The sequence below is a fragment of the Nannospalax galili genome, unplaced genomic scaffold (assembly GCF_000622305.1).
Source record: "Nannospalax galili isolate Female #2095 unplaced genomic scaffold, S.galili_v1.0 scaffold2844, whole genome shotgun sequence".
Taxonomy (NCBI): domain Eukaryota; kingdom Metazoa; phylum Chordata; class Mammalia; order Rodentia; family Spalacidae; genus Nannospalax; species Nannospalax galili.
Genome location: NW_008351457.1, coordinates 19,326 through 34,010, shown reverse-complemented (window position 1 = coordinate 34,010; position 14,685 = coordinate 19,326). Strand labels below are relative to the sequence as shown.

Below are 14,685 nucleotides of genomic sequence, written 5' to 3'. Positions count from 1 at the left end.
TACCTAACATGTCAGGAACTATTATTTATTTTGTCGTGTGCCAGAAAGAGTGTAATTTTGTGAGATATATAGTAATTTTTTGCATCATAATGCATGATAAAATATTCAGTTTATTGTTCCCACTTGATGGGGCCCTCAAGGAATTTGTTCTGCCACACCCCATATGCTCTTATCTCTGTAATCATCCTAAAAGATAGAGTCCCTAGTCATCTACCAAATTAAGCACAAGGTTAAGTGTTCATGTAGTCAGCACTGTCCTGTTATTAGGGCACTCTCCACATCTATGATGAATGGTGGCTCTGAAATGTCCTATGAGGATTACAGACCCCAATTGCTAAAGTATATGTCTATTTCCTACTTCTCTCATCAAAATGTTGGTCACAGACAAATTCCTTGTTCAAACACCATCCCTGATTCTGAATCAGGTGGAAACTATCCACTTGGTTTTCACTCACCTTTCTAACCTTCTTAGACATGTTTAAGAGTCCACACTATACAGATCAGAAACGAAGCAAAAAAGAATGTGAAAGCTGTTGCTCGTTTTTCCAAAAAAATTGCTTCACCTGAGTGAAAAGACCCAACAACTGAACCTAAGAATTCTAGGCTACTGATGTTTTAGAAACTAAAACATTTCTGAAAACACATGAACAGGCATAGGAGACAGGAGGGAGAGATCATGGAAGTTAAGGAAGGAAAGGATTTCAAGAACAAAGGTGAAAAGTTCCCCAAGAGTGCTGTAACTACCAAGAAAGTCAACTATCTGAGACAGCTAGTAAGCTATCTGAGTTCAGTCTCCCATCTCCATTTTAGGAAAAAGAACAACTTCTCATGGAAGGATTCCAGAAAGAGAGCAGCAAACTTCAGCAACAGTTGGAGAAAATGAGGAAGAAATGGCAGTACCCAATGTGTACCATTCTTTAAAATCCAAAGACCAAGCCTCTCTTCCAAGCTTCCTAACATCAGGTTGAAATGATCAACTTCAGAATGTAAAGCAACTTCCAGTCAATTAAACTTGAAAACATGGTGCTTGACTTTGGGGGGAGTATCTAACTTCTAGTGTAAAAGTAAAAATGATGTTTCAGCAATGAAGTGTTTCAATTCACGTTTGCATATGCTACTAAAGATTAATTTGATTTTTAATTGGATCTCATATTTAAAATTGTGAACATGAACATGAGGAAGATACTAAATTGTATGACTGGGATATTATTACTATTTAATAACTTACTGATGCTTTGAGAAGTTCATACAATATACTTTGATCATATCTAGACTCCATCCTATCACTCCTCCCACTCTAATACACCACCCACAACTTCATGTCCTCTATTATTATTTTTCTCTTTTTAAAGGCCTATTGAGTCTAATTTGTGTTTATCAAATGCTCTTGGGTGTGGGTCTCTCCCTTGTCAACTGCTCAACTTATGAGCTGTCACACCCTTAAACAAAACTCATTCTCCGTATCCCAGCAAATATCAATTGCCAATAGATACTCAGGTAGGGCTGGAGCTTCTAGTCCACCTCCCCAATTCATGCTTGGTTTTTATCTGACTTGGGTTTGCACAGGTCTTGTGCATGCCATCATAAGTGCTGTGGGTTCTTACATGGAACTTCCCTGTGGTGTACAGACAATACAGTCTCCTTGTATTTATCTACCACCTTTGGACCTTACAATCTTTCTGCCCACACTTCCACAGTTATCCCTGAGCCTGGAGGGAGAGGGTGTGATATAGGTATCCCACTCAGGGCTGAGCACTCCATAGTCTTTTACTCTTTGCCCACTGACCAATTGTGGATCTCTGCTAATCAACATCTACTTCAAGAAAACTTCAATGATGAGAGATGAGAGGCATACTAATCTGTGAAGTACAACAATAAGTCATTAGGAATTATTTTACTATTATGTCAATTTAGCAGAGTAATAGTAATAGGTTTTGCCCTACTGCCTGTGACTTGTATAGCTACAAGTTAACACTGCCAGGTATAGGCTCCATCTTGTGAAGTGGGCCTTAAATCCAGTCAGAAGGTAGTTGTTTGTTCCAATTACATTTGCACCACTGTTGTGCAATGGGCATATCTTGTCATGACAGTCAGTATTGTAACTGACTGAGTTCACAGCTGGGTAAGGTTGATGACTACTTTTCTCCCCCAGTAGCCTGCATAGCAGCCTCTAGTACTAAGATAGCTGTCCAGTAGAGATGAGAGTTCAAGGTCAGTACCAGCATGATGCATCTGTTTCTTCTACAGCTCACTTATGTAGTGACTTCAGCTTTGGAGTCTTACCATCAAGTTCTGGTGGGTAACCAAGAGTAATGACAATACCCAGTATTATTTGAGGGTTTATAGGACCCCCTGGTCAACAACTCTAAAAGAGACATTGGGTTATTTATATCCTAGCATATGGTGTCTGTTAGGGCCATTGAATATCCATTATAGGATATCTACATTTCAACTCTTTATATTGCATATGGATATATTTTAAGAAGCTTCTATATTAGCAGATTCCTATATTATTTTTGGAAAATGCCTTTAGTGTTAGTTATTTCTCCCCATACTCACTCCTCTGCCCTGCCCTCCCATTCTCTACCCCATTCACCCTTCCTATCCCATTGCTTCTCATGACCCATTTATATCTCTGCATCCTATCTCCCATCCCACAAATATCCTTAGTTTCCCAATGTTAATGGATTTTCCATAAAAGGGTTCCTATTGGAACACACCTATCTAAAGATTCAAACCTAGCATCCATGTGGCATTTGTCTTTTGGTATCTGGATTACATCACTCAGGATAACTGTTTCCAGTTCCATTCATTTACTTGAGAATTTCATAACTTTGTTTTTCCTGACTAATGGGTAATATTGCATTGTGTAAATGTAGCATACTTTCATTATCCATTCATCAGTTGATGGTCATGTAGATGTTTCCATTTCCTGCCTATTGTAAATAGGGAGCAATAAGCATAGATGAACAGGTATCCCTGTGGTAGACTATAGAGTCCTTTGGGTATATACCCAAGAGCTGTATGGCTGTATCATGTGGTACTTGTAGCTTTTAAAGGGAACCCCACTGAACATGTGTGATCATGTCTTATTGGGATATTTTTTGAGTGCTGTGAATTGGAGGTGCTATTTGGGTAGAATTTTATCATATATACCCCTTTCTAGTTATTCTGAGCCCCATGCTCGTAAACAAGTCAAGGTTTTGCTTTTGTCCTAAAATAAGGATGGCACGGTGTGAAAGTGGGAAACTCCGATGGAGATGAACATACCATGGGGCAGACATAGTGTGGCCTCACTACTGCCAAGTGGTCCTTGGCTCTCATGCTGTCTGCAGACAGGGGAAGTGTGGACACTGAGCTTGACTCTGATTTCAGACAATGGGCAGCTCTCAAGTAGCAAGGCTGCATGACATCAGGGTCTGTGGGCATTGGTAGAACCACTGTACTGTAGCAGAAGAAGTTCCCCTCTGTTCAGAATGCATGTACGAGTGGAGGCTCCACCTTCCCTGTTTCCTAGGCCCAGCTCCATGCTCAAACCAAACCTTTCCTTTTCTATCTCTTTTTCTTAGTTTCCTCTCCTTTTACTATTTATAGAATAACTTCAATCACAGAATGGGAAACTTGAACTCAAACTCAAATTCCTTTGCCTTCCTTTGAAGATAATGAGCATAGTCCTACAAATTCTGAAACTCATCTCCATTTTTCTCCCTGTGTCTTTACTATGACCACATAATTTCAAGACTCTAAGGATAAATGCCTCCCTTCAAGATAACAGAAGTTAAGAGAAATCAGTTAATAAAAGATCAAGCTACCATAATTGTTTCAGAATGTATGCTATTTGTGGTTCATTATTGAAAATAACAAGCTGATTACAAATTTAAATAAAAAATAATTCTGAGAGTATTCGTTAGCACACAGGCACTCAGGATGGTGAAGGCATCAGCTCCACATTTATTCTATTCATAAAAAACCACAACCTATTTTGTCACTGATCAAACTAGAAATCAATAACATGAACACTTTCTTCAATTCCTAAGTACATGGATACAAAATTATACAGTCCTAAACAACCAATGTTTCAATGAGAAAAATCAAAAAGGATGGTTGTGATAGAACTCTTCAAATGTGTGCTGTGTTTCTTATCTGGCATTGGTTCACATTCTTTTTCCTTTTTAATGTTTATAATTTTATTATTCTTTTATGCCTTAACAATGTCCTATATAGCTCTGAAGAATTCTGGACTTTCTGTACCTGGATGTTGGCATATTTTTCCAGATTAAAGAAACTTTCTGTCTGTATTTTTTTCTTTCTTTTTCTTTAGTGAATTTGTATGTATTTCATACAGAATATCTCAATCAATCTTAATCATCTTTATACTGCCTTTCCCACTGGCACCCTCCCATAGCTCCCCCACCCATACACACACACACTGGAATTCATACATTCTGTCATTTGTCTTAAGGCCTATTTTCAAGTTGACATCCCCAGATGTCCATCGCAAGTTCACCCACTGAGGTATAGTCAGCCTATCTAGAGTCTCTCACTTTAGGAATATCAGCTCTTCCTCACCAGCAGTAATCAGTTGTCAATATTTCTTCAGCTAAAATTGGGGTCAGCTGTCCATTTCCCCAGTTCTATGCTGGGTTTTTATCTGTTTGAATTTGCATGGGTCCTGTTCATGCTGACAACATTGCTGTAGATTTATATGAGCAAGGTCCCAGGAGTTTGTAGAATCTTTCCACCCCCTCTTCCTCAGTGGTCCCTGAGTGCATTGATGGATAGAGTTTAATATAGGAGTCCTATCCAAGGACCAGCATTCTGCAGACTCTTCAACAGTACCACATATGAGTTTCTTCCCATTGAGTAGGATTTAGTCCAATTAGGTAGCCATTGATTGTCCCCAAGCTAAAAGTGCCACTACTGTACCAAATGTCATATGCTGTTCAGGTTACTGATGTGGTTATTTGGCCTTGAAGCTGGTGTTGGACCATCAATTGATGTTCTCCCTTAGCACCTTGCATAGTGCTCTTCAAAGCTATGAGAGCTAGCCTTCAGGGGAGAAGGATTCCAGGTCAGTTCCAGTTTCATTGCTCCAAATCCTGTGTCCGAAGTATGTTCTGTCTTCAGCAGTAGAGTCTTACCTTCAAGTTCTGTGAGACAATCAAGGGCTGTGGCAATAGCCTGTGTGATTTTGGGAGTCTCAGACTACCCTGGCCAACAACTCAAAGGAGGTTCCTCCTGTCTGGCACTGTTTCTTTTTATGTAGCCTTTAGCTATACATATGGACTCATCTAAAGATATTGTATATGTAATTTGTCATTAAGTTATTGGACTAATATAATTTCAATGTTCTTTCTATTTTCTCTTTCTTGTCCATCTAAAACACCTGTTATGCAAAGGTTGTACCTCTTGATCGTGTTCCATAATTCCCACCGACTTTCTTCTTCTTAGTGAAGACGATAAACATTTTATTTGTTTCTTGCTGTTCTGCAAAGATGTCACTTTAGTGTATAAATGCATTGCCAGTCAATGCAGCATATTGTCAAATTAAGACAGCTGTCTTCATCTGACCCCACATGACACTTTCCTGCTCTTTCAGGCATTTCCAGTGGGAAAATGGTTAAGTCTTCTGATCAAAATCCAGGAGACAGCTATAAGAAAGTTACAATACTATGAGACTTATGGAAGCATTGTTAAGTTGAAATACAGACTTCTTATAACCACTTTTTATCATAGATAATCTCATGAATTCTGAATATCATAGCTTAACCTCTAGATAGGACTTAATACCCAGTCTAAGGTATTATTTTTAAAAATACGCACATTGTGTTTATCTGTCACTGAGAGGAAACTGACTTTCTTTGCTGTCAGTATTGCTGTAAATTATTTAGTCTTCTATCCACCACTAATGCAGACAACTATGCTGGAGTGAGTTACTTTGCACCAGTTTATTTGAGGCTCTCCATTCATTCCTCAATGAATTTCCCTTATTTCTCACTCACTGTTTATCCGGTTGCTCAGTATCATCTAGATCAGCCAACCGATTCTGTAAAAGGTAATGTTGATGAACCCCGAGTTTTCTGCAAGTGCTTTGTTTACTTCAGTTTACCCCCCCGATAGAGGATAGAGTTCTATGGCAGCTTTCACATTCAGAAGAAGCACATTTTTTCTTTGTTTCTTCTGAAAAGTCCAAACTTCAGACTTCTTTGGTTTTGTCCCAACTTTAGGCAGACTAAGGTAAATGACATTTCCCAAAGCTTCCTGAGCAAAATGGCTGAGTCCCTGATCCTAATACCATTCTATGTTGCTATTCATTCATGCTTCTGTGTGGATTTACCCAGGGCAGGTCCAGTATGCAGCCTGCAGCTGCTAGACACTCAGGGTCATGTGGGAGAGGGGGAGTACTAAGTGGGCTTCATTCTCCACTGTATCACATCTGAACTCCACTACCACCCACAGTTGATGGCTGGATAGGGAAATGAAATCTCTACTAGTCAAAGGATACCTTTCTGTCCTCTTCACTCCATCGTTTGAAATGTGAGCATCAGGTCAGGGTTTGGTGTAGGGTGGGCTTGATGACTGGGGTCTAGCTTATATTTGGCCTTCAAAGTCAAGGACATGTGTATTCCTCAGAGGTCCTGGTTCCTCCAAGGGGCAAGGCCTGCTGCAGAGAATTGACTGTGGAGAGTTAGCCATAGAAGGAGGGGCTTGTGGTGCCGTCTTGAACAGGAGTGGCAAACGCGAAGGGGGAGCAGCAGCTGGGCACGCTCAAGAACAGAATGGCCTGGCACTTATAGACCTGTGGCAAGACTGCTGGCCCCTGAGGCATGGGCAAAATCTGGCGGTGACTATGGGCAGGCCGCAAGAGCGATCTGGAACGGTGGGCTCTGAACCGCAGCGCAGAGCTGTGGTGGCGTAGAGCTGGGCAGCGTGGAGCTGGGTGGCGCAGACGTAGGCACTGAGTGTTCATTTCTTTGTAAGTAACTCCTCTCACCCCTCAATGATCATAATAAATTTACATAAAGATATGTCATGTAGTTTGTCTGATAGTGCAAGAGACCCAGAAAGAACTCAGGCGACGAAACGTAACCTCTATACCTGTCCTAGTAACTTTCTATTGCTGTTATAAAAACATTGACCAAAACCAACTTGGGGAAGAAAGGGTTTATCTTACATTGCCCAGGTCACAGTTCATCACTGAAGGAAGTCAGGGCAGGAGCTCAGGGAAAGAACCTGGAGGCAGGAGCTGAAGCATAGGCCATGGGGGGATTCTTCTTATTGCCTTACTCCCTGGACCAGTGCTCAGCCTGTTTCCTTACACAACATAGGACCATCTCCCTAGAGGTGGTACCACCCAGAGTGGGCTGGGCCCTCCCACATCATTCAACAATCAAAATGCCTCCACAGTCATGGCCACAGGCTAATCCAAAGGAGTAAATCCTCAGTTGAGGTTCCCTCTGTCCAGGTATGTTAAACTGACAACTGAAGCTATCCAGAACAATAAGCCTCCAAAATGCACCAATGTGTCTCTGCTCCAGCAGGACGAAGATAAGGCTTTTGGCTCAGTTAACCCACTTTTTTGCCTTCTAGTTTGATCAGTGCTAGCCCTGCACATCTCAAAATGTACTGAGCTCTGCTGGTACAGGGCTTTTGGTAGAGTGCAGCTTTTGTTTGAGGTATTTCCTTGTGTGGGTTTCGATTTATAGTGGGTTCTGAGGATGCAGATGAATAATAGCTATATAGGGACTGAAGCAAGGTTAAAATGTTCATCATGTCCTGCAAGCCAGCAGCTTAGCTTTGGGGTTTGGTTATACAGTTGGCTGGTATTTCTAATGAGGTACCACAGATACCAAGAACACAGAGGTGCCATCAAGGTTTGCAAGATGGTTGTTGTGATGGTCTAGCCAAGCTGTTTACCAGAGTTCTCCATGAGGTGAGCCCTCACAGGTACAGTGGAGTAGCTGGGTTTCCCAGAAAACAGAATGCTATGGAAATGCTGGGGAAATTGGACAGCTAGCTCTGGTTTCCCTATAGATGGAATGGATACCTGGGTATCCTCTCTGGGTGGTGTTTGCACCAACTTAGGGGAGCTGGAAGCAAAGAGTAGTGTACTCAAAGCAAGACCGGTCCTTCCACCTCACTAGTTCCATTTTCATTCAATTCTGTGGACTTTGGGTCTATTTTCAAGTTTTCAGTTTTTAACAAAGATGGTTAGGCCAGTAAATGGCTGTTAGCTGAGACTTCTGTTGGGGAAATTGAAGCCAAAGATCTTCTTTCTGTTTCCCCACTTTGATGATACCACTTTTTATTTCTTTTTTAAAGATTTATTTTTTATGTGAATGAGTAAACATCCATGTAAGTTTGTGTACCACATGCATCCTGGTACCCACAGAGGCCATAAGAAGGCATTGGATGACCTGAAACCAGAGTTACAGATGGTTCTTAGCTACTATGAAGGTACTGGAAACATAGCCTGGGTCCTCTGCAAGAACATGCTCTGAACCACTCAGCCATCTCTCCAACCCCTGCTTCTTAATTCTTAATTGGTAAACATTAAACTGCTTCAATTTGGAGTCTTGATACAACATATTCCATTTCTATATGCATCTCATCACCCCTGTCCATTCTTTGGTTTGCTGAGTTCTAGTAAAACTTACATACTAGGGCTAGGTCCTACTTGAAGTAGTGTCTCTGTCCAGTTAATTTTCATATACTATTAAGAGCTTGGCAGGGTATTGTGTACATAGCACATACCTTCTCTGCATTTTCATATGGTCTAATTTGCTTGTCTAACTTGTTTTCTTGATTCTGTGGTATAAGATAAGACTTAATGATACCTTCTGGATGAATGAATCACAGTTATGTAGACCAGCCACCTGGAGCATTTTATGTGAAAAAAAACAGCTTAATATAACAATGTTTCACACCTGTAACTGAGAGTTTCTTCTAGTAATTCTAAGATTGAGACCATGCTTACATCAAACATTTGTTTTCTTCATTCACTGCATCTTAGTTTGCAAGACTCATCCCTCTAGATCATATGTCTCTATTTATGCTTAAGTTTTAATGCCTTGAACACAGACTACATACACTTTAGAGATGTCTCACATGCCTACAAGAGTAAGGTCATGAGGTAATTTAGCTTATAAATTTTTATTGCATTTATTTTGTGTGCATGTGTGTTGTGTGTATAAGTCTGTATGTGTGTGTGCATGTACATGCAGGATTATTACTCGTGTGTGTAGTCAGAGAACAACTCACAAAAATTTGTTCTCTCCTTCTACCTTGTATGTCATGGAGATTGAACTTAGGTCATCAGGCTTGGTTTCAAAAGCCTTTACCCACAGAGCCACCTCACTGTCACAGTTCAGCTTATATTTAATAAGTATACACCTATGATACATGTAATCCAGATGCTATAAAAACCTTCCCATCTCCCTGTTTTAATGATGTCACAACAACAAAAAAATTATTTGGTTTGTATATAAAAGAAAAACAGCACAAAGATATATGATATTCAAGGATATATGCATAAACAGAAAGATCCAAGGATATGTCTGTTCTTATTTCATAAATTAAATAAATATTAGATGGGTACATAGATGATATAATGACAGCTAAGTTTGGTTGTCGACTTGACTTGATCAGGAGTCAACTAAAATACAAGGCAGCTAGGCACTCCTGTGAAGGACTTCTGAATCAGAATATTTGAAGTAGGAATTCCCACTCTTTGGGAATATTCCCAACTCAGCCATTTATGTAAACTGTGTGTCCTCTTGAAAAGGGAGAGCACACGATTTCCATAATTTTCCAATGGCATTCCAGTGGTTTCAAGAGCTGACTGGAAGCTTGCTGTGTCTTTGATCCCTGAAACGATTAGTTTTATAGTCATGGTGAAGGTGAGACCTGGAACTGATGACTATATGAGCCATTCTAGATTCACAACAAGGCTGCTTTTGCCTCAGACTTGGCTGGACTCAGAACAAGATCACTGTTACCTCTGAGATGGATTGTTATCTCTTCAGGAAGAGTTCATTATTACAGCCCCAGCTGCAAAATACTGATGCCAGTGTCTGAGCAATATCTGTGCTGAGCCATTTCTGATTTGGGGTAATACCATTCTTACCTTAAGGCCATGATGTTGCTAACCCCAATATGCCCAACTGCAATTATTCCAGAACACTATGATGATGAACATTGACCAACTGTCCACACAGAACTACAAATCCCCTGCCTGCCCCCTCATAAAAAGAAGCCCCTTAGATGCTCTGTGCAGACAGTTTCTCTCTACTCTCTAACCTGCTACAGCTGTGCCTCAGCCTACCTTATAAACTCTATTTCTGCCTTCTTCTTCTGTCTTTGATGAATTTATTCCCAGCTCGAGTATTACCAGTCTGTCAATCTGAGTCCCTAACCTGCCAGAGTGCGGTCCAAATATTTATAAACATCTCTGAGCTGTAAAACTGCCAAGGGTTTTCTTTTGTCTCTGGAGGGAGTTTTATTTATACTTAAGAGTTTAGAGAAAGAACTCTGACTCATCTCCAAAGAAGCATGACACAAAGAAACAGAAAAACCGAGCGGACACATTCTGGTGTAATAATAGCAGGCGATTTCAAAACCACACTTTCTTCAATACATAAAATCAACAAACAAACTTCAGAGTTGAATTGTACCATAGGTCAAATTCTAGTCTTGCAATCCTATGAAACCCTCCTTGTTAGCACATCCCATCCCCCAGTTTTGTTTTGGTAATTGAGTCCATTTCCTTGAATTTGGCATTTTTGCTTTCACTTTCCCCTTCATAGACCTCTTTGAAAAAGTTGCTCTTTTATTTAGCCTTCACCTCCTAAGGTCTCTAGTGAAAAGCTGAAGTTCCCCAGGAAGTTGAAGAAGCAGGCTAATAAGAGTGCACGCTGTGCAGCTGGACTCAGAGGGAAAGCCCAGAGACTCTCCTAAACTCGCCGAAGCTGCTTTCCTCCCAACCCTAAAAGACGTCTCTGCTCCAGGTAAGATGAGACTGGGAGGAAAAGGTTTACAAGAGCCTACTGGCCTCCTCTCAAAAAATAAACCTCTACAAGGAGGCTACAGCTGAGCCAAATGTGGATGGGAGGTCACTTAAAATCCAGGGCTTGTTAGGAGGCGACATGTCTCTTTAGCGTCCACTGGTTCTACTATGTTAAGTAGACTCCAGCAAGGTGGAGTTCACAGTGAGAATGGCGAGAGTTTTAAGGTTGATGCTGTTCTACTGATACCATCTTAGATAATTTTACTTAGATATCTAAGATTATCTTAGATAATCTTACTACAGGAGCCAGACAAAAATCTCTCTTTTTGTTGCTGATTTCTACAATCCTTGGTGAATTAAGGTGGGCAACTTGGAATTTGTAAAAGGAGGCAACTTTCCCATTGATACTTTCCCATTGATAATTTTGGAGGTTATAAATCCTTTGCACAGGTATTTTTAATCTTTTTAAAAATATATTTTTTATATTCTTTGTGACTTTGGTGCATATATACGTGTGTGTGAGTGCACCCGTGTTGTGCAATGCCTGAGGAGGTCAGAAGAGGGCATCAGATCCCCTGGCACTGAAATTACAGGTGGGTGCTGGGAACTGAACCCAGGTCCTCTGCAAGAGCAGCCAGCGCTCTTAACTGCTGAGCCATCTCTCCAACCCCACATTATGACGTTTTCAAAATTATCAAATGATCAAGTTAAAGAGAAAATGACAATAATTTTACACACAATGTCTGTAGAGATGAGTACAGAGAGCTCTATGCTTCATGAAGGTGCCTAAACTACCTGAAGTAATTGAAGGTGTGATACAGCTGATGGCTGTAGGGGTGATAGAGTAGTACTAAAACACAGACATGTCAAAATCAGGTAACATAACCAAGTCCCGAATCAGGGGACCAAGTGTCAGATTTGAGAAATGGACACGTGTGAAAACACGAATGCTGCTTCACAGCAAAGATTCAGAACAAGTGAGGGGCTCAGAAGGCTGCGTGTGGGAGGGTGGAGGCTTGCTGCCCAGCGACAGGAGGAAGCCACAGGGGAACCCTGGTACCACAGCCTGACCAGCCCCTACACAAGAACAGGTGTGCAAGAAACCAGGACCGAGACTGGATTGGAAAGGAGTCTGCTGTGGTCTGAATGTGACACTGTCTTCCACGCCCCATGTGTTTGAACTCCTGGTCCCCATCTGGTAGGGCTGTTTGGAAAGTCATAAAACCTTTGGGAGACAGAGCTTTAATGGAGGAAGTGGGCCAGTGGAGACTGGACCTTAATATTTTATAATCTGGTCCATCTTTCTACTGGATCTCTCTGCTTCTTAACTGTAGACACAATGTGATCAGCCACCACATATACCTGCTGCCTCCCTGTCCCCATTATCATGGACTGTATTCTCAACTTCCCTTAAGTTGTTTCTAGTTAGGTAATTTTTCAGAGTGTATGTTTAACACATTCTACTCCAGATGAATGTTTCATATTTCTGTGTAATTAAGACAAAGAAGTTAACACAAACATTAAGAGAAATTTTACCTGAGTTGTGAGATAAAATAATGTGAGAGACATAAAAAAAAGTTCTGTTTTATGGACAAGTTTTAAAAATATTTTGTTTATTTATTTATTTACTTATTTATTTATTCATTCATTCATTATTTATTCATTTACTTATTTTGTGTGTATGAGTGTATTGCTTGATTGTGTCTGAGTGCACTTGTGTCGTGAAATGACCATAGAGGTCAGAAGAAGGTGTCAGATCCCCTGGAACTGAAGTGATAGATGGTTGTTAGCTGCTATGTGGGTGCTGGGGATCGAATCTGGGTCCTCCACAAGAGCAGCAGTGCTGTTAACTACTGAGCCGTCTCTCCAGCCCAGACAATAAGTTTTAAGATCAACTTGTAACAATGCAAGCAGGTATGTCTTTCAGGAGAGTAATTTGGCAATAGTTAATAAATCTATATCCTTTAATCTGTTGACCCAGTAACCTTACCTATAGGAATCTACTCAAAAGTTACACCTTTAAAATATGAAAATGCACATTGATAAGGTTAGTAGAAGTACTCATTGCAATATTGTTAATTACAAGTATTCAAAACCATTCTAAATATCTAAATGAGGAGAGTGGTTGAATGAACTTGTTACAGCCACATAACTGAGTAGACATAAGTCAAAGAGATTGAGGACATTTCCTTTAAAGTAATGAGACATGATCTTCCTGTATCGATACCATATAATCTTCATGTTTGGAAACATGAATAAGAAAAAAAAATACTTTCAGTTTTGGAAAGGAAGTACAAGACACATAAACCAACAACTAGCAAGACTGAGTGTACATACAGGACTCACGGGGATGGGCTGAAAAGAATAGAGACAAAGCTGGAGTGGGAATGGAGAGATAAAATGAAATGACTTTTTTTCCTAATTACATCTTTTGTTAAGTTCTTACTTTTTGAAGGATAGTGTTTCCCATACTCAAAATAGTGACCATACTTAAAGTCACAGGCACACATGAGCATGTGCACACCTTCATGCATGCACCATACTTGCAGTGCACACACATGCAACACAAGCACAAATAAATTTTTAAAATTAATAAAGAAAAGATTGAAGGTTGAATAAATTCAGTCTTTGGAAATATAACTAGGAACTCAAGCTTATATCTAGAAATTGGTAGACAAAAGTTAGTATAGATGCATGTGCTAAGTATTGCATATGTCAAGTCCTCTGGTGAGGACCTAGAAGCAAAGGGCCCATTGTGAAAGTTTGGTGTCTAAATACCATCATGTAGTGAAAGGACCCAAAGCTTTGGAGAAATGCTCAATTCTAGGGCCAACGCAGGGAATGTACGAGCTGGATCTTTGTAGTGGCAGAAAAGAAAATCAAATGGAAGCGCATTAGCCAAAGTCAGGATCCAGGTGAAGTAGCTTCAGTGAACAAATCTGGGACAAGATGAGCAACAAAATAATGACCAAAAGGCACTAAAACCAGGCATGGGTTAATGGCTCAGTGGTTAAAGCACTGGCTGCTCTTCCAAAAGACTTGGGTCTGGTTCCTAGCACCCACACGGTGGATAACAACTGTCTGTAACTCCAGTTCCAAGAAATCTGACCTCCTCTTCCGGCCTCCACAGGCATTGCACACGTGGGTGGGTACATACATGCAGGTAAAACACACACACACACACACACACACACATATATTATATATGATAAAAATAAATAAAAATTTTAAAAGATACTAAAATCCATTGAAAAAATAAGTAGGAGTCTATATTGGTGCCATGGAATTATTTAATGAATTAAAAAATACGGAGAAGTACAGCTCGAACTTACAGTACAGCTTCAGTTTGGAAGTGTGTGGCATGATACAAACAGAAAAATCACCTTTAAGCAAATGCTATAGTGATTAATTTATAATCCTGAATTAATAGATGCTAAAATTAATGGCCCAAACTAATAAAAGTATAAGGTTATGTGTACACACTCAAAAGTGTCTCTCCAAATGTCAATTTATTTTATTTTCCTTGCATTTGTTTTGAAACTTAGAACTCTTTTTGAGTTAGTATACAAAATAATGGATTAGGATATGTTTCACACATGTTATTATTGAGTGTCCCTCATATTTTCCTGCCCACAACTCTGCCATCCTTCCTTGCCTTGTTTCCCTGATCTTCTTCCCCA

At 40.2% G+C, this 14,685-nt stretch overlaps 1 protein-coding gene across 1 annotated transcript in view; it reads left to right on the top strand.

Moving 5' to 3' along the window:
- LOC103746186 (guanylate-binding protein 1-like) overlaps positions 1 to 921 on the top strand; it is a 25,391-nt gene extending 24,470 nt beyond the window's left edge. Inside the window, exon 10 of the mRNA XM_008848309.1 lies at positions 811 to 921. Within this exon, the coding sequence (XP_008846531.1) occupies positions 811 to 921 (111 nt within the window). The remainder of the gene's footprint in view (positions 1 to 810) is intronic.
- Positions 922 to 14,685: the final 13,764 nt, after the last annotated feature.